Raw genomic sequence first — 20,599 nt, forward strand, 5'->3', positions numbered from 1 at the left:
TCACCTCATGCCTTTCTCCACTCTGGATGAGTGGCTCAAACAGTAGGAAACCAGGGGAGCCCTCTCCAGGGTGTGAGGTTTTGCTCTAAAAGAAAAAAACCCAAACTATCCTTGTCATACTATTTTGGTGTACTCTGTGAGGCTGGGAACCAGCAGGTGAAGGCCCTGGCTGCCAGGGTACCAGCATACACCAGAGAGGGGACTTTACCCTGTATGGCAATGGACCAGAGAGGAGAGAAAGGGCAAAACCCCCTCCTTTGCCCGTTCATTTAATTGTGTTGTTCTGCAGATGACACAGCCCCTCCATGTTCAATGGGTTAAGCTGTTGGAAACAAGCAGCTTTCTATATTTACTGGAGTAATCTAAAAATACCCCAATTGCGCTGACAGCCAAAGCAAGCAGAGGCTCTCAGGGGCTCTTCTTCTATCCCAATACCATGTGGGTGCCCCAGCTGGCTGACACTGCCCCAGGTGAGACGAGTCCAAAGAGCAAAATTGGTGTCACACCCCCTCACAAGCTTGCTGCACATGGTGCCTTCACCCTCTGCCTCCCAGCTGCTCCGGAACAGCAATCCTCAGCTCCCACCCATCCCTCTGCCCAGCCCCTGGTACTTGCTGGCTTCAGGTGCAACAGGGGCTGTACAGTTCAGCCACGTGATTGCAAGGGGCTGAACAAACAGACTCACTGGAAACAGGACAGGACATCTTCATCACCTCCCGTGTGTCCCCAAAGAGGCAGTATTAATTCATGATTTAGAATAATCTCAGATTTCATTACAGTTTGGGTGTTTTCCACTGGGGAGACAGAAGAAATGCTTACTATAATTCACTTATGTTATACTGGCATAACTGAGTGGGCATTCAGTTTGTATCTGCTTGTGGAGTTACTGGTTGCACTCACAGCCTGAGTCCTTTTTGGACTGCTGATTTATTTAGCCACCATCACCCCAGCGGTTGGCATTCCAGGTTTAGGATTTCTGGGCTGTAGGGATTCAAGTGTCTGAATGCCTGGTCAGGGAGGGAAATGGTTTGGTGCCCCAGCTCTGAGGCAGCCAGGTGGTATCAGCTTGTTTGTCTTCCTTCTTCTCCTCCTCCTCCTCTCCACCTCTCCGTTTCCAGATGCAAATAATTCCATATTTGGCAGTGTGTAACCACGATGGCTTCCTAAGGGGAAAACATCTACTTTGGCAAAAGCATTTATGACTCTTACTCCTGCTTCACATTCTCAAGCATATGTGGAATAGGGAAGAAATGCTTCTATCCTATGCCTGCTGGCATGGCTAAAGTCTTGTATTCAAGAATGCCAGCAAGCTCCCAAAGATTGGCTAATCATAATTAATAAAGAAAATGCACTGGTATTGGAAAAATGATTTGGCTCCTGTGAGTAGGAAAGCGGCCTGAAGAGGAATCAGAAGGTTCATGAGATTTTAATCCCAGTTTCTGTATCTATTCCCAGTCCAGAGAAGGACACTTAAATGCTTTGTTAGCTTTATTCCTTTCTGAATAGGATTAGACTTTAGCTTAGTCACTGTGGTATTCAGGGCATTAATTGGCTAATTCAGCACCTTGCTCTAATGATGCAAATATCTTAAAAGCTTCACTGGAAGGATTTGAAGCTGTAGTTTAAGAATTATTGCTCATTTATGACCTTTCTTTGTAATACGTCTTGGAAGAGTTAAAGGTAAGGCAAGAGGGGAAGATTTTCATTTAAAAAAGAGACAGGCATTTCCATTTGGCAAGATTTTGCATCCTGATGGGAAAACAAAACCACCCAGTCTCTGATCTTGCCTCAATCCATATTTAATCTCAGAGAGTGCTGTGGTGTAATTTTGAAGACAACACTTTCAGGAAGCATGAGGGGAAATATTCCAGGCTTCTTTCTGCTTTGAAAAAAATACAAAGAAAAAAAAAAAAGGTGGGTGAAGCAGGGCAGAGATGTCACATATTCCTACATGGGGGACACAAGAGACATGGAAGACAAAGCCAGAGAGCAAAAGACAGCTATGGAGAGATTTACACAACATCCTTTGGGATTATAATGACTTTCCCTTTCCTCTCTGCAGACCCTTTTGTTTTGGTGGATAAGGGGATGAAACCCTGCCTGTGAAAGCCAGAGGAGGAATCCCAGGGTGGTCCTCACACAGAAGATGCTGCCCTTGTCCCCACCAGTGATGCTGTGCTGTAGGGCTGCCTCTCCCTGCCCCAGCAGCACTCACTCCCTCCCCTCCGTGCCTGCTCCGTGCCCAGCTCTGGCATGTGCCACAGGGAGGGGGTGGGAATATGAAATCGGATCCAGCCAGCAGCAGGAAGACGAGCAGGGTTTCAAGAGCTGGTGGAGTGTTAGGAAGACGCTGGAATTGAAGCTTGCAGAGGGTGGCAGGATTAAAAATAGGCTGTAGCCAGCCTTCCCCAGCATTTTGGCATCTCAGCTGCCTGTTACCCTTGTGACCCACTGAGGAAGAGGCAGCAAAGGGATTCTCTTTTCCACCACCCTGGCAGCGCAGGACAAAATGATATTTTGCTTCTAACCAGATGGTTCTGCACTCTTGGTCTGATGAGCTTTACTACAAGGGTGTCAACTGAGTGTTTTGTCCTCACCTTCAGTCAAACCAAGGGACTCCCGCCTTCCTCTGAGTTCAACAAGGCACTCGTGTGCACTGAAGATGTGTTCATTCATTCACATCTTACAGGCTGTTTGCAGGCTTCCATCCTTTGAGAGGAAAAAAGGCAGTTTTTATAGAAACCATCAATTTCATTCAACATATTGAGCAAAGGAAACATTTCACAGAACTACATTATCCAGTACAATCAACACTGCACCTTGGTACTTACCTTAGCAATGCTGCACTTGTTTTAGAATGATGCCTTAGGTTTTAACTTTTATATTTTTCAAATCCTGTACTGCTTAGTGTGTAACTCTGAAGTTTCTTGTAGCCTGTTAATTTCTGCTCTCTCATGCCAGGCAGACATAACAAAGCCTCTCTGGGCCTGCTCTCCAACGACACTCAGACCGTCCTAGGCCCAAAAAGTATAAACCAAAGCCTCTAAAGGGGGGGAATTACATCATTAACTGAAGCTTTAATTGGAGAATTAACCCTGCTATACAAATGAACCAAACCTATAAAAGTGTGAAGAACTCATGACCTGTTGTCCATCTTGGGGTCCATCTTGGCAGTAGTCTCTGGCTCTCCAGGGGGTACCTTCAAATAAATACCTACTTTTATTCCTTACTCCTGTCTAGTCTCTGTTCTCAGGTGGCCTCTCAAAGCATCAAGAAAAGCCCAAAGACAATTCATAATGCTAAGAGGTGATGAAATCCATACTTAGATGAGGTGCCTGGACCTCCTGGTCAACAGCTCATATTTTATAGGAGCCAGGAACAGTTTCTTCTGCTCTTTACCCATATTGTGTATTTCTGTATGTTGCCTGGGGCTTCCCTGAGCTGTGAGTTTCAGCCAGCCATGAGCACACCACATCAGCTAAAAGTAAAAAGCCTGCCTTGTCCAATGGCATAAATTTAGGAAGAATCTTTGTGAAAGGCTGCTGTGGTGTAGTTTTTTCCCCCCCCACTTTAACTTTCATGCATCAACAAACTCCTTCATCTGAAACATTTCAGGAAGTCTGAAGTGTGTCTGCAAGATTTCTAAGTTGGTCTCAAGCAGAGCCAAGGGCTGCCACACCAGATCCCCTGGCTCCAGCACTTTAAGAAGTTCAGCTTCCTAAAGTTCTTGGTTAAAACATGTCCTCAGGTAGCAGCTTGTGACTGGGGAAAGCACTGTGCAAAAATGCAGTGCCGCTCCTTTTTGTGTGTGTCTGCTCCTTCTAGAGCAGTATTTGTGAATTCTAGAGCAGACTGCCAAACCTTTAGAGATTTCTAGAGCCAGTCCTGCAACTCTGGGTTCAGTTTTCCTTTTTAGAGCTGCTGTGTAGCGTTTCTCCCCAGGAGAGAGCCACCAGGCAGAGCAAAGGTATTTCCACAGACACGCAGCACTCCCTTGTAGTGCATAAATGGTTACTGTTGGGTGGGGAGGTGTTGGAAAAGTCCGTGGACTGCGTCAGGGGGAGAAATTGCAGACCAGCCAATATGGTTGATAAAAGCAAGCTCCGTTTATTAGCAATCCAGAGGCACTTATATAGTATACCAGCTTGTTAACTCTTAAGTGGCTTAAAACCTATCAAAGTGCATTTCTGCTTCTACATAATTAGACTACATTGGCAAGCTTCTACTAGTTATGTTATGATTAAAAGAATTCAGAGCTCACCCTCCCTTCTCCTGGTCAGTACATCTTATCTGCACAGCTGCATCTCTTCAAAACCCCCTTTTTGTTTCTCAGGCCTGTTTCTCACACTGGGATTTTCTCATGCAGGCAGTTTCTCACACTAACTTTTGCTTGCAGGCCTTTTGCTTGTACAGTTCTTTTATTGATCCCATAAATTCTATCAATGATCCATGTCCCCGATCCTCTAACCATTTTGCAACAAATGGGAGGGAAGGAGCCAAAACCCAAAGAGTGTCTTTTCCACCCTGGTGTTCAAGTACAGGAAGTGAGATGCTACGAGGGGAGCAGGTCTAAGGGGAGGGATCTGGCAGGAGGCCGTGGCTCTCAGTGGGTGTTGTGCTGCTGCTCTCTCCCCAGGAACGTTCGTGTCGGCGTTCACGGTGCTGTGTGGGGCCCGCACTGACCTCCCTGACCGGCACATGTGCTGTGTCTTCTGGCTGAACATCGCTGCTGCCCTCATCCAGATCCTGACGGCCATCGTCATGGTCGGCTGGATCATGAGCATATTTTGGGGCATGGACATGGTCATTCTTGCAAGTAAGTACAGTGCACTCGCCCTCCTGACTTCTCCTCTCTGTGCCCGTGTTGCTGGGTCCCAGATAATGTCCCTGCAAGCCACTGGGCTGCACTGTAGGGATGAAGAGCCACAGGATGGGCTCTGCAAGTCCATGAGAAACACAGTAGGCAGAGAAATTGCTAGGAGGCAGTAGGAATGGGCCCTGTGACATTTCTGGGAGAGCCTCCCATCCCACCACATGGGTCAAGAACTTCCCTTTATGAAATGAAATGTGCAGGAAGGGGGAGCACTGTGAACTCTGCTGTCTGGAGCCTCGTTTGCCATGGTCACATCCATTTGAACAAGAAAGCCCTTTCTCCCTTGCAACTCTGGCTGCAAAGCTGTGGTTAGTGAGACGTTTCTGCTAGGCTGATTCTGCTCCCAGGGCCAGTTGTCCCCAAAAAAGCCCTGGGGACTCTCCTGGACCCTCCCCTTCCTCCCCAGGATACATTTACCCAATGTTCTGTTTTGTTTTTTTTTCATGTCTCAGACCACATTCTTAGGCTGAGCCAGCAGGCAGCAGAAGCTGCTCCTAGCAAGACTACCCATGCACCCTTGGAGTTGACTAAAACATTAGCCTAAGGAAAGAAGAATCATTTTTATAATGTACATAACTTAAGTCCCCAGTTAGTAGGTGTTACCAACCCAGAATACAGTATCTTTTATTTGGTAGAGGCTTTCACTGGTATAAAAGTTGTATCATACCTCCTGTATCCTGGTGCAGAGGATTGAGGTGACAGCCTCACCTCACCTCCAAAGCCAGAAGCACACAGAGCTCAGGGTGCTGGTGGCATCTGCAAAACCCTACTCCCTTTCCAGAGGCTGTCAGAGGCCGGTGGGAAAGCCCTCAAACCAAACAGGTCTGAGATCTTTCAGGCTGACAGGACAGGTAGTTCCCAAAGCAAGCCTTTCTCCCAGAGACCATCTTACCAGCAGCTCTTGCCTTTTGGTTTGAAGGGGCTCCACTTTGTCATCTCTGCTGGTGACATCTGTGGCTGCATGACAGAAGGGGAGAGAGGATCTCAGGGAGTTGCCAGGAACCCGCCTAAAGACAAAATGGATGAAATTGAAAAAAACCCAAAAAGCAGGAAACTAGTGCACATTTTCAGCTGCCAACCCAAGGGGTTAAACCCTCTCACCAAACCACCTGCTAATTTCTGAGCCAGCTTCAGTTAAGGCAGTCCCCATGCAGAGCAAACGATGGATATTAAAAACCTCAACATGTGCAAAGCAAAAGCTTTCCTCAGGATGAAGGTGGTATTGCTCTTTGCTTTACCCTGCAAACCACCTGCCACGTTTCCTTCCAGATGTACCTGCAGAGCAGGTGATTTCTGAGGCTAAATTGTGAATTGGTGTACATGTGTGATGTGTCCTTAAGAATCTGCTGGATTTGTGTGTAATCCCATAACTGCGTGTTCATAATCATAAGCTCTTCTGCTCTTTCTCTGCGGGGCAGCCCCCGTGTGCGGTTTGCTGTCTGGCAGGACCCCATTCTGCAGGGGTGGGGAGAGTCAGGAAAGCATCTGTCCTGATAAAGAACCACCACTGAAACTGTGACCTGCTTTGCTCCAAAGCCCGGCTCTCCAGCTAGAGGGGTTGGCGCTTAGGAGGGTCTTACTGGGAGGTTCTGCTCCAGCTTCACTGTTGAGGAAAACCACACAGCTTGGAAGTATCTCCCAAACACTCTTTCCCACATCTGGCTGGATTCCACCAGCCTGGGAGGCAGAGGATGGATGAGCAGCATGTGGTGGGAATGCTCAGGTCAAGAGGTCCCCAAGCACAGCAGCAGTATTTCATCCCTCTGGTGGTAGTAGAGAATGGCAAGAGGAACCAACATGTCTTACGTTTCACCAGCAGCATCTGACGAGTTGCAGCCCTTGGGAGTTTCTTTCCATCTCATTAAATAGCTGCTTTTAAGTTTACATGCCATGCAGAGAAAGTAGTGGGTAAATAAGGCAGCTCTTGTTTGATGGAGAATAAAAGAAAAAACTCAATTGAGACAAGGAGTAAAGTGATTGGTTGCTCTTAAGTGGATCAAACAGCCCTGTCAGACCCAAAGTGGTTCTTGTTATCATGGTAAAAATAAAATAATAACTTAAGAAGGAAACCATGTTTCAAATTCAAGAAATAAGACATTTCATTTAAGAACACTGCCAGGAAACAGTTTGCCTTGGCTGGGTTTTGTTTGCATGCAAAGCATTGGAGGCACTGGACAGAAATCGTACAGCATCGCAGCTTGAATCTGCGTGCAGATGGGAAATAGTTAACAAAATGTGAAATTACTGCCCACCTCTAGTCCCCTTGCCTTGAAGTGGTCGATCCCATGTGTCCCTGTGAGGGTGCCATGATATTTGGATGGGCTAGAGGCAGGACACAGAGGGTGCTGTCTAAGCTGGTGAGGGCTGGCAGTGAGGAGGAGGGTGGGAAACAGCCAAGGGTTGGAGACCCTGCTCAGACTTTCCCTAAGTGATAAGCACCTCGCTCCCTGGATCTGGGCCTCTCTGTTAGCTGGTAGAGAGCTGGGAGGGAGTTAGAACCACAGAATCATAAAATCACTGAGGTTGAAAAAAACCTCCAAAATCATTGAGTCCGAGTCTTAAGCCATCACCATCGTGTCCACCACTGAACCATGTCCCCAAGTGCCACATCCACATGCCTTTTGAATGGGAGCCTTGTTGCAGCTTTTCATCTTCTAGTGCTATTTCCCAGGCATGGAAAGGAGGAGTCTGCTCTGAAGATAATGGCATACTGTCCTTAATGAGGGAAAAAGGAGAAGAATTATAGGCCAATCAGGTATACTTCAATTACTGGAAGAAGTAATCAAGTAAGTGACTCACATGCATTTAGAAAATAAAAAACAAAAATAAAAAACCCCCACAAAGTCACCGCAGGTTTGTCCAGAGTGAGCTGTGTCAGGCTGGCTTGATTCCCTTTGGTGGCAGAGGAATTAATTTTGTGTGAGGTGGCAGCAGTCAGCCATCCCTAACCTTCAGATGCTGACCCCATCTCGCACAGCGTTCCTACCAGCAAGCCAGGGGGACGTGGCCTGCGTGAAAATGTGCTTGAGAACTGTCCTCTAAATGGATTCTCCTGACCTGGGAAGAGATAAAGAGAGGCGTGTTGAAAGGTCCCTCCTGAATCCAGCTCTGCTCAGTATTTTCATTTGTGGCTTGAGGATGGACTGGAGGAGAGGCTCCCCAGCTGCACACCAGGGCTGGACAGTGCCCGGTCCACGCAAATCAAAGAAATGGTCTGGAAAGAGTAAGTCCTGCTCAGCAGGGACAAGCCCAAGACTCTACAGAAGGATTAATCGACTGCATAAATACACACTAGGGAACAACTTGTTTTTCAGGGAAGGATGTGGTGGCTGCAGTGAGTCACAAGTGGCACAGGGGGAACATTGCTACGGAAGGAACAAACACCACACAGGCAGGTGGGAGCAGAGCTTGTAGGGCTTTCACTGATCCCATCACCTTTCTCTGCATGCATAAAGCTGTGGTGAGGCTTGTGGCCAACTTTGGAGGCTGTACTTCAAGTGGAAAACCTGGAGAGAGTCCAGAGAACCATAAGACAGTAGGCGTGTTGGTGATGAAGGTGTTCAGTGGGCTAGTCAATGTGAGAGGGCAGCAGTTCAGCCTAAGACAGACTTAAATAACACCAGGAAGGACCTGTGTGGAAATTAGAAGACATTTTTCCTCCAGTAAGGTCAAAGTGCTGCAGAGGTGGCATGGCAAGATCTGCTCTCTCTGTCCCTGGAAGACTCCAAGAGTGGGTAGACCCGTGTCTGTCAGGGACAAGCAAGAGACCGACTGACCTGGGGGTCCTGTCCAACCCTCATCTCCTCTAAGGTGCACTTTAGCAGCATGATATCCCAGAAGGAAAGTAAATTGAATGCAGTTTTGCTGTCACTGTTAATTACTTTTGGCAGCACCACAGCACAGGGTATTTTCTCTGCTAATTTAAATGAACTGCCAGCTGGCCCCATTGGACACCACAGATATCTTCCTTAAGCAGCCATATGGCTTTGGGAACAGTCCTCTGTTGTACCTGCTGTCTGAAGGCAAAGGTAGAATTACAAAGGAGCACTTAATTCTTTTGCCAAAAAATGTCTGGGCAGCGCTGCTGCACTGTGCTCTCCTCAAAGCCCTCGCCAGCTCTGCGGGGATGATGCACAGAGTTGAGGCAAACCAGAGCTAATTAGCTGGCCAAGGCCAACTGGAAAATGAGCCTCCTAAGGCTTTCCAGGCAAAGCTCCCTCTGCTAAGGCACACCTTGTTCCCAGCCCACAGCTTCATTAGCCCCGCTGTGCGGAATGAACACAGTGGAATGGCCTTTCCAGAAGTCCCCACCTGCTCAGAGCCTGTTATAAAAGGCTGTGTGCCATTTCTTGACAGAAATGCCAGAGAAATAATATAGTAATGTCCTGCTGACGTGGCACAGGGGACACAAGTCAGGGACTGTTTGTCCAGGCATTGCTTTGCCTCTGCTGAATGCAGCCAAGAAGTCAAGCCTGGTTTCTGAAGGAAGCCCTCCCTCAGCTTTTGGCCTCTGAATGAATGATGACTGCACCATCGCTCTCAGGTTCACTGGAGGGGGCTTCAGCTGACTCTTGGGGCTATTTCCAGCCAGTAGTGAGAACTCACCTGTAATCATGCCATCCTTGTCACTCCTTTGCTAATTGCTCTGCTCAGACCCTGCCAGAAGCAGCAGTAGATGATTGCAGAGTCACTGTATGCTCAGGCTCCGAGGGACTTTGGGGAGCGTCACCGAGCCTCTCTGCTCTGCAGGACCCCTGCTAGGGCAGGTAACACGGCTGTCCTGGGAAGGAAAGGGGAGCAGAAGGCCCAAAACAACTGGTAGCCCTTCCTGAGATGAAGAAAATTCCAAGGACAAATTGCCTGCTTAGACTTATTACTCTTTTTAAAAAAATCTAAGAAGAGCTGCCACCCAAACTAGGCCTGAGGAAAGTAGTTAAAATACACTTTTTTACAGTTTCCTACCAAATGAAGTGGTGGGGCAAGTTCTTAAACTATTGTAGGAATGTTAAATAGCACCAGTGTTTGCAGCTTCCAGACAGGCTGAGGCATGCTGTGGTTGTGAGTTACCTGTGGACACAAGCAAATTCAGCAGGGAAACTACCAAAAACTCTTCAGGTGTAGTGTTCCCAGCTCCCAGACTGTGAATGGCATGCCATGTGCCCTTTGGTACACTGTGATGTCTTGTTTGATGCCTTCCTTCAGTGGTTCCCCTTCAGTCAAACCCATGAAATACCAATAGCATGGAGGAAAGATTTTCTGGGAGCATTGCTCAGAGGTGCTAGCCCATCCGGCTTGTCCGGCTTGGGGCTGGAAAAGCAGATGATGATTGCCCTGTCATCTTTAAACAAGAGTCCCAAATGAAATGATCCACTTCAAGTAAAGGATTTTAAGTAATGTTTAGCCCTGGTGTGAATGTCTGATGGTAGAGCAGCTGTTCTCTGTTTACTCTGCAGCCTCAGTTTGTTCATTCTCTTCTGGTTCTCCATGTGTTTCAGATATATCGTCTACAGTTACATTTCTCCCTCTCTCTTTCTTTCATGTTCCTTTGCCTCCTTTTGTTCACCATCAAAGTCTCACAAGGTAAGTTTGTTTCTGTTCTTCCTCCTCCTCCTCACACTCCGAGGCAGTTTCCCGTGGAGAGCCGTGAGCATCGGTCAGGGCACGACATCTGGAAGTCGCTTTGGCCAGTGCTGCCCACTCCCAGCCCAAGTCCAGCCATGTGCCTCTACATATGTGTGTCTGACTGTCTCTGTGTCTGTCCTTTGGCTGCACAGCCCCAGGGATGGTGAAAATCTTCACACAGCATTGAAATACCCCTGGGGATGCCCCAAGGGCACCCTCGGAGCAGAGCAGGAACCCATTTCAGCCTTGAAGCCACCCTCTGCACAAACCCAGCCCTAGAAGGACAGCCTGTGCACAGACTGAGTTCTTTTTGCCTCAGTCTTACATGCCATGGTTTACAGGAGAAGTGCAATTTCAAGTGAACTGGATTAAATCAGTGACTTTGTGCAAGAGGCCCACTTAATCCTGAACTCAGAGCTGTCTGTTGTACAGATTGCACCTCAACTTTATTGCAGGCACATTAACGTAAAGCTGCTTCCTACAGAACAGCTATTCCTGTGCAAGAAATGCAGTAACTATTTTCACATATAAACTATTTGATAAGTCTGAAATCTTGTAATAAATGAGTTTAACATAGGACAGGTCATTTTTTGCCTTACTTTGGTCATGTAAAGAGAGAGACAGGCTTGGCCACTGTAACTTCCTTCCAGCCAGCTTCAACACCAATAGCCAGACTGAAAGGATTTCTCAGTCTTAATTTTCTTCTATCTCAATAAAAGGCATGGCTGTACAAGCAAGTTACTCTTACTTTAGCTGAAGATTTAAGGCAGACCCCACCTTTTTGGTCCATGGGGTTGGTTGGTTGGTTGGTTTTTTTTTAACTCTGCTCCCTAAACAAATTAAACCGGTGCCATAGACAAGCCCCAAGTACAGATTTCCAGCCAGCTCACCTTGCCTTCAGAGCTGGCTCACACTTAAAACATAAATGCATGTGAAATCGTCATTTTTCCCCCTAGAAAAAGCTGTTTGAAAGAGATGAGAGTCTTTCTGTTCAGCTGCACACAAAAGGCAGCAATTCAGCTAAGTGTCATTAATCTGTCCCTTGTGCTTGTTTAACAGCAGGAGATCCAGACTGCCAAGCCTGGGGGAATGTGTGGATTTTTTCCAAAGTACAGCAAAGTTCATTTGCTGGAGTCAATTCTTAGTTCAGCAAAAAGTCCCTTAGAGATAGGGGTTCTGGCACCTGCTGGTATTTTGTGTTCAGTTTCTGTAAGGCACTTAAAAAAGCCTTACATGAGGGTTGGAAAGAAATATTACAAAGCATAAATGGAAAAGTGTTTGAAAAGTTAAGCATTCTTCTGAGATATGAAATGTCAGGCCTCTTTGAAATTCAAAATATAAAAATGACAGGCTACTTACGTTATTTAAACTAAGAAAAAAACCCCTCCAGATTTTAAAAAGTTTTTTAGTTGAAAGATCTTCACTGTGGCAGGCAGTGCAAGTAAGGACAGTTTGCTTCTTTAATAAGGAGATCTTTTGCATTGATACAGTCAGAATAACAAGCCCAGCTTCTCTTGGAAGGAGAGCAGGTAAAGCTTCTGGCACAGTCGCTGCAACCGCTTAGGAAAGCATTAAAAAAATCCAGTATTTTTCTCATTATCCTGGACCAGCACAGGAGCTGCAGATGCTCTCCTATTGCCCTTCCCTGCCCTAGCCCTCCTAGGGGATGGAGCTGTCCTCTATGGGATTTGCAGCCCTCAAGCACTGTGTGCAGGACAGTAAATAATCTGGGGCCCAGGACCCCGAGGAGCTGTGACAAGCAGCAGGATAGGCTGCTCAAGCCCTTGCAACATCCGTGGGGCTGCAACACAGTGGGGACCCCAAGGGCTTTGCTGTCTTGGTTGGGAAGTGCATCAAACCTCGTGGCCACAGGAGAGGAAAGGGTGTGGAAGAACAGATATCCAGGCAGTTTCCTTGGTTTTGCTACTGAAAAGTTCCGTTTCCTCCAGGCCCACCAGATGGCTGCTGTGCCCTAACTAAAGCACCTGTAATTCTGCTGGGCTGGAGCAAAGCAAGTGCAGAACCAGGCAGTGAGAATATCATTAGAGGCATCCCGAGATCTTTGTTTGAACTCTGACATGTCAGCCTGTGATCCAAGGCATTCCTCTTCTCCTCCAAGAAGTGTTTGTTCACCTGTGCAAACTGCAGTGCAAATTGGTTGCTGCTGGGGAGCACCCTTAGCAAAAGCCAGCACGGGAACAAAAGGATGGAGAGAGGAAACCAACCTCCTCCTGCCTGGCAGTGCTCTGGGAGGACGAGGTTCAAACACAAGTAGATCACAAGGAGAGATGCGTGTCAGATGCACAACCTGCCAGGTCAGTGCTTGGGAACAGCCGTGTCTCTGGAGCAGGATACAAGGGCATCCATTTCCCCTGCACTGCAGGAAAACGCACTCCATGAAAGCTTTAGGTTATTGGGCTGGAACTGGTGACCGCTGGTACTTCTGTGCCTTTACAGCCTCTTCAAGCAGAGCTGCCTGTGCCCATGCCAGGCTGGTGGCAGGCGGTGCCACAGCAGCAGGGCTGGCCGCCGGCGTCCCCATGGCTGTGCCAGGAAGGTGGCAGCTCCAGGCAGCTGTTGGCTAAAGCAGGGCAGGGTGGCTGCCCCGGGCAGCCTGGCCACGAGGGGGAATGTGGCAGCCTCCCTGTTTTCCCACGTGGTTTTTGCCGCTCCTGGTAAACCAGGCTTGAGGCTTGCTTGAGCCTCACCGAGGGTCCTCGTTAGGAATTAACTCTAATCATGTTCCCTTCCCCTCCCTCCTCACAGGCTACAAGGAACAGGGGATCCCACAGCAGCTGTAGTGGCTGGGACAAGTATGGTCAGAGAAACACGGCGAGAGATTTCCTTTGGCAGCCGTGGGCCACGGACCTTTTCATTACCCTTTGTCTCTCTTCTTCTCCCTTTTGTTTTGTTTCCCTGTGTCTGCCCGCTTCACCTGCCCGTCCAGCGGAGCGGAGATGCCGAGCAGCCGGCGCAGACTTGCACTGACGCCCCCGAGCAGCGGAGATGAGGCAAGCACAGCTTGGCTTAGGAGTGGTCCCGGCCAGCACGCGGTGGGCTGCCGACGAGGAGGACGAGGGTGCCAGGACAAGGAAACACCCTTGGCGAAGGTGGCACCTGGGCAGGCAGCTGAACCAGGGGAGTGGGAGATGCTGCTTTCTCTCTCCTCCCGGGGGAGGCCGCTGTGAAGACGTTTTGCCTCCTTTTTATGCTCGCTGTTAAAGGACACTGGCTGCGAACATCAAATGCCAAGGAGCTATTCATAGATATATGTACAGGCTGTAAAAGCAAACCAGTGGTACTTTTTTCCCACCCCGAGATTCCATCCTTGACTGCTTTGCAGTAGTGGAGGGTCCAACCCAGCTGTCTGTGTATATATGACGCTCACTGAAGCTCTGTCCCCACAGATGTCTTGAGAAACGTGCTTGCTGTAAATCGTATTGTACCGCTGAAGTGACTGGGGCCACGCCCTGCTTCCATCCGCTGCCACCATGCAAGGACCAGAGCTCCCACCAGCCCAGGGGACACATGCCTAGCACAGGACCGGTGTCCTGCAGCACCTCGCCTCTAGGGCAGCGAGTACAGCCTTGTGCTGCCAAAAGCCTCTCGTGTAAAACGATACTGGGCGAGCCAAAGAACGAGACTTTTCCTGCCCCGAAAGGGACTTGCTGGCAGCGTCTCTGTGCTTTGGAAATGGATCCCCTTAGAGCACGCCGAGTGCTCCTGGCTGAGGCTTCCCCAGGTAAGTGTCTGAAGCTCCAGGATCACAACCTGGTGCTTTGGGAGCTGTTGTGGTTGGAAGGCCCATGGCCAAACGGGGTAGGGCTGGGATTTCATGGTTTGAACCTGATGTGCAGAGTTGCAATGGCCATCCAGGTGGAATGACCCCTCTGATCCTCAGCGTGGTGTCAGCCCCTGGATGCTTTTCCACTCCAGAAAGATGGCAGGAGGAGGAGCCCTGCTGAAAGGGGACAATGCCAGGCTGCTCGCATCCAGGGAGAGTCCTTCCAGCCAGAGGAGCTTCACACAAACCCACTGCCAAAACAGGGAGCTGCCCAGGCATGGCAGAGCTGAGACCCACTCCCAGCCCACTGCTCCTGCCAAGAGGCAGACGGTGAGAAAGGGATGGCAGCAAACCCCACTGCTCTACAAGTGTCCAGCCTCTCCTGGTATGACGGTCTGCTTTTAACAAAGGTTTTTATTTTTCATGCAGAACAGATCCTGTCAGCTAAAATACCTCCTGTTGTAAAGAGAGCTGGGGTGTCAAACAGCAGCCAGTGCCCCTGAGCTGCCCACCAAGGGTGGAGGAGAGCCCTGTCCTGGGCAGGGCACCTGTCAGTGATCCCACAGAGAGCTGCTGGGGCAGGAAGCTCCTTTGGTGTTTTGGTGTAAACCTCTGGCTTAGTCTCCTCACAGGCCCAGGTGTTCTCCTGATGTCTGGACACTGTCTGGCTTTAATGCAAGACCTCTCTTCCCAGAAAGTTTCCTACCTGCCCAATGCTCGCCCTGTGCTGTGAGCCCACAGCCTGTGGAAAGCAGGCATCAGTACCTCTTTGCTCCCCCAGCTCAGGAGGTCCTTCTCAAGGGCTAAGGATAAAGCATCATCCACAGTCCCAACTGTGGATGGGACAGGACCCCTCCAAACTATGCACATTTATCCCATGCAAGCATCAGAATGGATGGCAGACTTTTTTCACTTCACCCTTCCAAGGCTGTGTGCTATAAAAAGCTTTGGGCTGCCTGAACAGGAGAAAGGGGCGGAGAGTTGGGAGCCTTGGGAACACTGGCCTTGGCTGTGAAGATGCTGGCTCAAGCATTTCTTCTGATCTCAGCAGTCTTAATTGGAAAATAAATAAGTAAATAAATAAATAAATAAAAACAAGGAGGCAAATTCGTAATATAAACAATTAATTGTATATTTTACCAAGCCAGACTTCAGCCAGGGCAGTGTATTTGTACACCTGAGAAACAGCAGTATGCAGTAAGGGAAATGACAGGTCTCCAAAGCAACCCCATGGCAGAACCACAGGAATAATTTGGGATGCATTTCCCTTGCCTCACACCCTAAACCATGGCTTGTTCTGCCATGCTGGATAGACAGAAACAGGTATTTAGTTACTACCTTGTATCCAAACAGGGATGCTGAGCTCAACTTTCTGGGCTGCTGCATAGAAAGCGAAGATCATTCCATGGTGCAGACAGGAAAGCTTTGCATTTGTCATTTTAGAGGAAAAGAGATGAAAACCCATCAATTTTTAGAGCGACACAAGCCACACAACACGAGCAGCAGAGAAGCAAAGGTTTCCTTGGAAGGCAAGTACCAGTCGGTGCTTCCTGTCCACCCAGGGCTGGAAGTGCTCAGGAGGAAGAGCAGCACAGTTATCCTGCCACAACGCCAGGCTGCAGCGAGCCACGGTTACCTGGCTCTGCCAGGGAGAGGCTTGGAGCACAGCAGCAGCTGGGGAAAACCAATCAAGTAGGTCAGGGGTGGAAAACCCCAGAGCCATCTGGGCTCTGCGTTAAAGCCAAGGGATGAGCTCCTCAAGGTTACCACTGCCACAGCGATGGCCAGAAGGATTTCTGCTCACAACATTCAACAGTTTCAAGTGTCCTTGTCCATTTCTATGCAAGGGACTGGTTCAGGGAGTGGCGTGTGCTGTGGCATCTGCAGCTCTGTGGCTTGCTGGACTGTACAGATGTTACAGAACTGAGCTTCACCATTTCCTGCGAGACAGATCATCTCTGCTCCTCTGTTTCCCACCTGGGAAAATAAGGGGTAAATAGGACCCTAAACAGTAGCAAACAGGGAATCTGTAGCACATCTGGAAAACTCCTTCACAAGCTGCTGCTGTCATCAGTGAGAACTCTTTTTCTGAGATCTGTAACTAGCCCTGAAGCCACCCAAACCACTTGCCTGCTCAGCTGCAGTGAGTGCAATGACAAAGAGCAACAGTAACCCCTCACCTTTGCCAAAACAGAATGGCTGGGTCAAGTGCAAACACCAAACACTGCCTAAGCATAGAGTTAGTTGTGCTGTGGTGTCAGGATGGGTGTGCAGGAGCCCCTGCAGACATGCATAACAGGCCATGGATAAAAGGAACCAGGCAAAACCTTTGGGTCCAGAAGCTCTGAAAAAGGAGCAGCAAGCATGGCTTAAGAACAACTTCTGGTGCCTGTGAAGTTGGGTTCACTTTTAGAAGGTGGATTTAAATGTGTAGTGGACCGGCAGCACAAGAAGCCTCAGGCTGGGAAGGATTAAACAAGCTGACATTTTCACTGGGTTTAAACTGCCAAAAGTCGAATCTGCTGTGGCATCAGATGTCAGATCAGCAGCAGATGCCTCATCCCAGAGACCCAGCACCTGTACAAAAGGTCCCCTGAGAACAAAAAGGGGCAGAATTAGCTCCTCAACAGCATCACCAGGGTTTTGCTGACCTTTTGGGCCACATTTGGTGCTGTCTGTCTCTGTGCTCTAGTGAGGATGGGAGAATTGGATTGGCTGGGAAAGGACTGAATGGAAATGCTGCCCTCCCTGGATGGCTGCAGGTCTCTGAGCATCACTTTGGTGAGGTCTGGGTGCTGGCTGCATTTATTGCAGGAGGGAGTTTGGTACCGCAGTGCAGCACTGCACAGACGAGGTGTGGGATTTATAATTTGCTTTCAGGTTTTGCTCTGTAAAATTTTTTCTTATCTTTCACCTTTTTATCAAATTGGTGAAGCTAAGAAAACACTCAGTACACCACTTCAGAGGCTCTGAAATCTGTCAGATGACACCCTGGACAAAAAGCCTTATTTCTGCCTGTTGTGGTGATTTGCTTAATTGATTTTAATTAGAAGCAGACAGTTTCCCACTCTCTGCTTTAGGGCAGGAGCCACTTTATAGATTGGCCTTGCTACCAGGCAGCAAGCATCAAATTGCATTTTCCCCAAGGCTGTCCTGTGGTAGCAATAACAATGATAAATCCCTCTGCTTTTTCCAATAGCCCTGAATAAAACCTGGCCTGACAAGCTCCTCCCAGCCCAGGTGTGAGCAGCAGCCTGCTCTCAGGCAGTGGTGTGCCCCTCACCTTGGCTTCAGGTCTCCCCATGGCAAGAAGAGGGGAGCTGTGGGGATCTCAGGGACTGAGCCCAGGGCAGGGCTGTGGTCACCAGTGGGTTCTGCTCATCCCATCTTTAGTATCACACCCTCCACTATGACTTGGTTTTCCTCCTCCCACAAGAGGCCAGAGTTCTGTGGACAGCTGGCAGCAGCTGGAGGGGTGTGTGTGGTGCCCACAATCCAGGCACTGATAAGAGCCATGCCATGAAGACACAGGTATGAGTGACAATTTGGAGCTTCCCTCCCATCAACAATCACTTTCTTTCTCTTTAGGGTAAAATTAACCACCCAGCGCTTTCACACCTCTTTCTGAAGCATTGCAGAGGGGACAACACCTCCACCTCCACCGGGCCTGGATAAATCCCCTCCCTCGTGTGGGAGCTGTGCTGTGACCGCTGCTGCCACCCAGCCCTGCCTCCTCGCCAGCACAGCCAGAGGTCGCAGCCCCGAGCCCTCCAGCTGGTCCAAAGTGCATGGCACCCAGCTATCCCAGCACCATCAGCTGCTTTATAAATGTAGATGTTTGACACACGAGTTCTACAGCTAAAGAGTGATAGTGGGTAACAAGGAATAAACGCAGTTGCTTCACCCCCATCTGCCAGCAACACGGAATTTTCTGCTGCTCCTTTCTGATTGTGAAAACCAGGCTTCTCAAAAAACAAACAAACAAACAAACAAAAAAAAACCAACCAACCAAAAAAAGGGCTTCAATGAAATAGTTTCTTGGTACTTGAACCCAACTGGGCTGAACAACTGATTTACTACTCATTGGAAAGCAATTCCAGGTAGGAACCAACCCAAATGTGTAGCCAGTCAAAAACCAGCTTCATTCTGGGTCAGCCCAACCATTGCAAGGCAGGGCACAGTAACATTTTTCCCGAGTTCATTGGTGTTGCCAAATCTGTATTTACCATGGAAAAGGTACTTTGGCAGGTGACCCCCACCTTCCCAGCCTTTTGCCTGGTTGGCCATACTTGCTGCAGGGCCTTGGCATCACTCTGAAATCTGTCAAATGACACCCAGGACAAAAAGCCTTATTTCTGCCTGTTGTGGTGATTTGCTTAATTGATTTTAATTAGAAGCAGCCGTGGCAATCGCAGCCAGGAAGGTCAGCGGGACTCTGCGCTGGGAGCAGCTCCGGCACAGGCAGCCTGGGGTCAGGAGTGTTAGTTAGGCTGTGACTCCATCTGTGCCACACCCCGTGCTTCCCAAGACACAAAGCTGCATGGTCCTGCCCACGTGCACTGACTGTCACACATTTTAATGAAGATATTTCAGTTCTGCTGGAAATCGCCCCTTAAGTCTTGCTGTGAGTATTGTGCTGAGCTCTGTGGATGGGAAGCTGGAGAGTCACAGTCCCAGTATTCTCCCCGGTTTTATTCCACCCTAGCCTTGCCTCCTGCTCGTTCTGGGCTGACTCTGCAGTTCACACACATGCATACACTCCAGCCAGGGTGCATTTTCTTGCTACCCAGCCCAAACTGCATCCACCACAAGACACCACTGAGAGTTCCTTGACATCTCAAGCCCAGGTACAAGGGGACCCATAAGCCTGGCTGGATCTGACATTCCTCCCAGTTAAAAGCAATGTCTTCTCCCACATGCTTGCTAACCACGGTGTGGCAACACAGCCTTCTTATTTTCCAGCTGACTTTGCTTCATGCTCACACACACGATGCACTTTGAAGCAGTGCTGCAATTTAATTCCCAAACTGGCACTCAACATTCCCACCCCCCTGTGGGAGCAGCATGCTGCAAAACCCCAGCTCACAGTGGCACCAACTGAACCAGGGTTAATTACAGTGAATCCCATCAGAGCTCATGCCACCCACAAGCCATCCTTCCTCCTCTTGTCATCTGTATAAATAACCAAGCCAGGCTAAAAGCCAAGTCCTGCTTCTCTTGCACCCATCCACTGGCCAGAGGGAAGCAACAATGCCCTGTCCCCACTGCTGGAATGGTGCAGTGGGAAGTGAAGGCTTCATTCAGGCTCTAAGAATGGCAAGGCCAGAGTAGCTCAGTTCATCTTCCAGCTCTAAGAACGCTTTCGACAGGCAGGTGAAAGGGAATGGCACATTTTGGCTTGGGACTAAAACAGGGGTTCACCTCTACCAGCCCTGCCTGGAGGTGATGGCAGTGCTCCCCCAAACACCCAGCAAGTGATCCCACCCTGACCCACACCCCTCCTTCACCCACCACACACAGACAGAGGCGCTGTTCCCGAGGCTGGGAGGGGGATCGTTGGCTCAAGTCTGTGTTCTCCTTGGTTTCGGCCACGTATGGGTACATCAGATTTTTCCACCCTAGGAAGGAGGGAGCAGGGGCCTGCCCACCTGTGCCATTTGCACCTTGCTGGTGAGCCCACCTTTCATTTTCATACTGGAGCCCAAACTGAGGGGTTGCAGAGGACCATTTGTACGCCTATTTATATCACTGAGTATTGGATTGTGACTTCTTGTGTTTTGATACTGTGGATATTTTTTTTTAAAGTTAAATATATTCTATTGCTGGACAGCTGGAACGAAATGCAGAGTCTCTTTACATCACCTGGAGAAACCCCATCAATCCTGATTCCAAATGGCTTCTGGCTCTCCTCCTCCCACCAGCGAGGCGATGGAGAGCATCCAGCAGACACCAGCCCACACCCACATCCCCTGAGGAGAGGAGGCAGGGGCCAGGGCATGGCTTCCTTAAGAAATTCACCACCAGGACCTTCCAGAGGAGCAGAAGGCTGGTGAGGAGCCTCACCTGCACCTCTGGAATGGAGACAAGGGGGGGGGGAAGCCACCCTGTGTCCCCTTGCGCACATGCCCGCTAGGAACCCTTCTCAACTGGGTCTTGTTTGCAATTTTAACACTTCAGTATGACTCCAGGCACATTATCCCTGTGAGAGAACAGCCCACGTGCTGTCAGGAGCTTGGCCACAGACACCTGAGCAGAGCTGAGCAGGTGGCAGAGCCTTCCCATGAAAGGCAGCTCTGCTGCAAGGGCCAGCAGCTTGTCAA

General features: G+C 49.2%; 1 protein-coding gene across 2 annotated transcripts in view; it reads left to right on the plus strand.

Moving 5' to 3' along the window:
• The window catches only part of STUM (stum, mechanosensory transduction mediator homolog), a 49,756-nt gene extending 29,464 nt beyond the window's left edge, over positions 1-20,292 (plus strand). The window contains exons 2-5 of one of the 2 annotated variants that reach the window (XM_069009285.1): positions 4,637-4,816; positions 13,443-14,237; positions 17,868-18,903; positions 20,110-20,292. In XM_069009285.1, the coding sequence (XP_068865386.1) occupies positions 4,637-4,816; positions 13,443-13,483 (221 nt within the window). In that variant the 3' untranslated portion in view covers positions 13,484-14,237; positions 17,868-18,903; positions 20,110-20,292. Of the gene's footprint in view, positions 1-4,636; positions 4,817-13,442; positions 14,238-17,867 lie in introns of both variants that reach the window. The other variant, XM_069009284.1, reaches the window with a different exon arrangement.
• Positions 20,293-20,599: the final 307 nt, after the last annotated feature.

The sequence above is a fragment of the Aphelocoma coerulescens genome, chromosome 3 (genome assembly GCF_041296385.1).
Source record: "Aphelocoma coerulescens isolate FSJ_1873_10779 chromosome 3, UR_Acoe_1.0, whole genome shotgun sequence".
Taxonomy (NCBI): domain Eukaryota; kingdom Metazoa; phylum Chordata; class Aves; order Passeriformes; family Corvidae; genus Aphelocoma; species Aphelocoma coerulescens.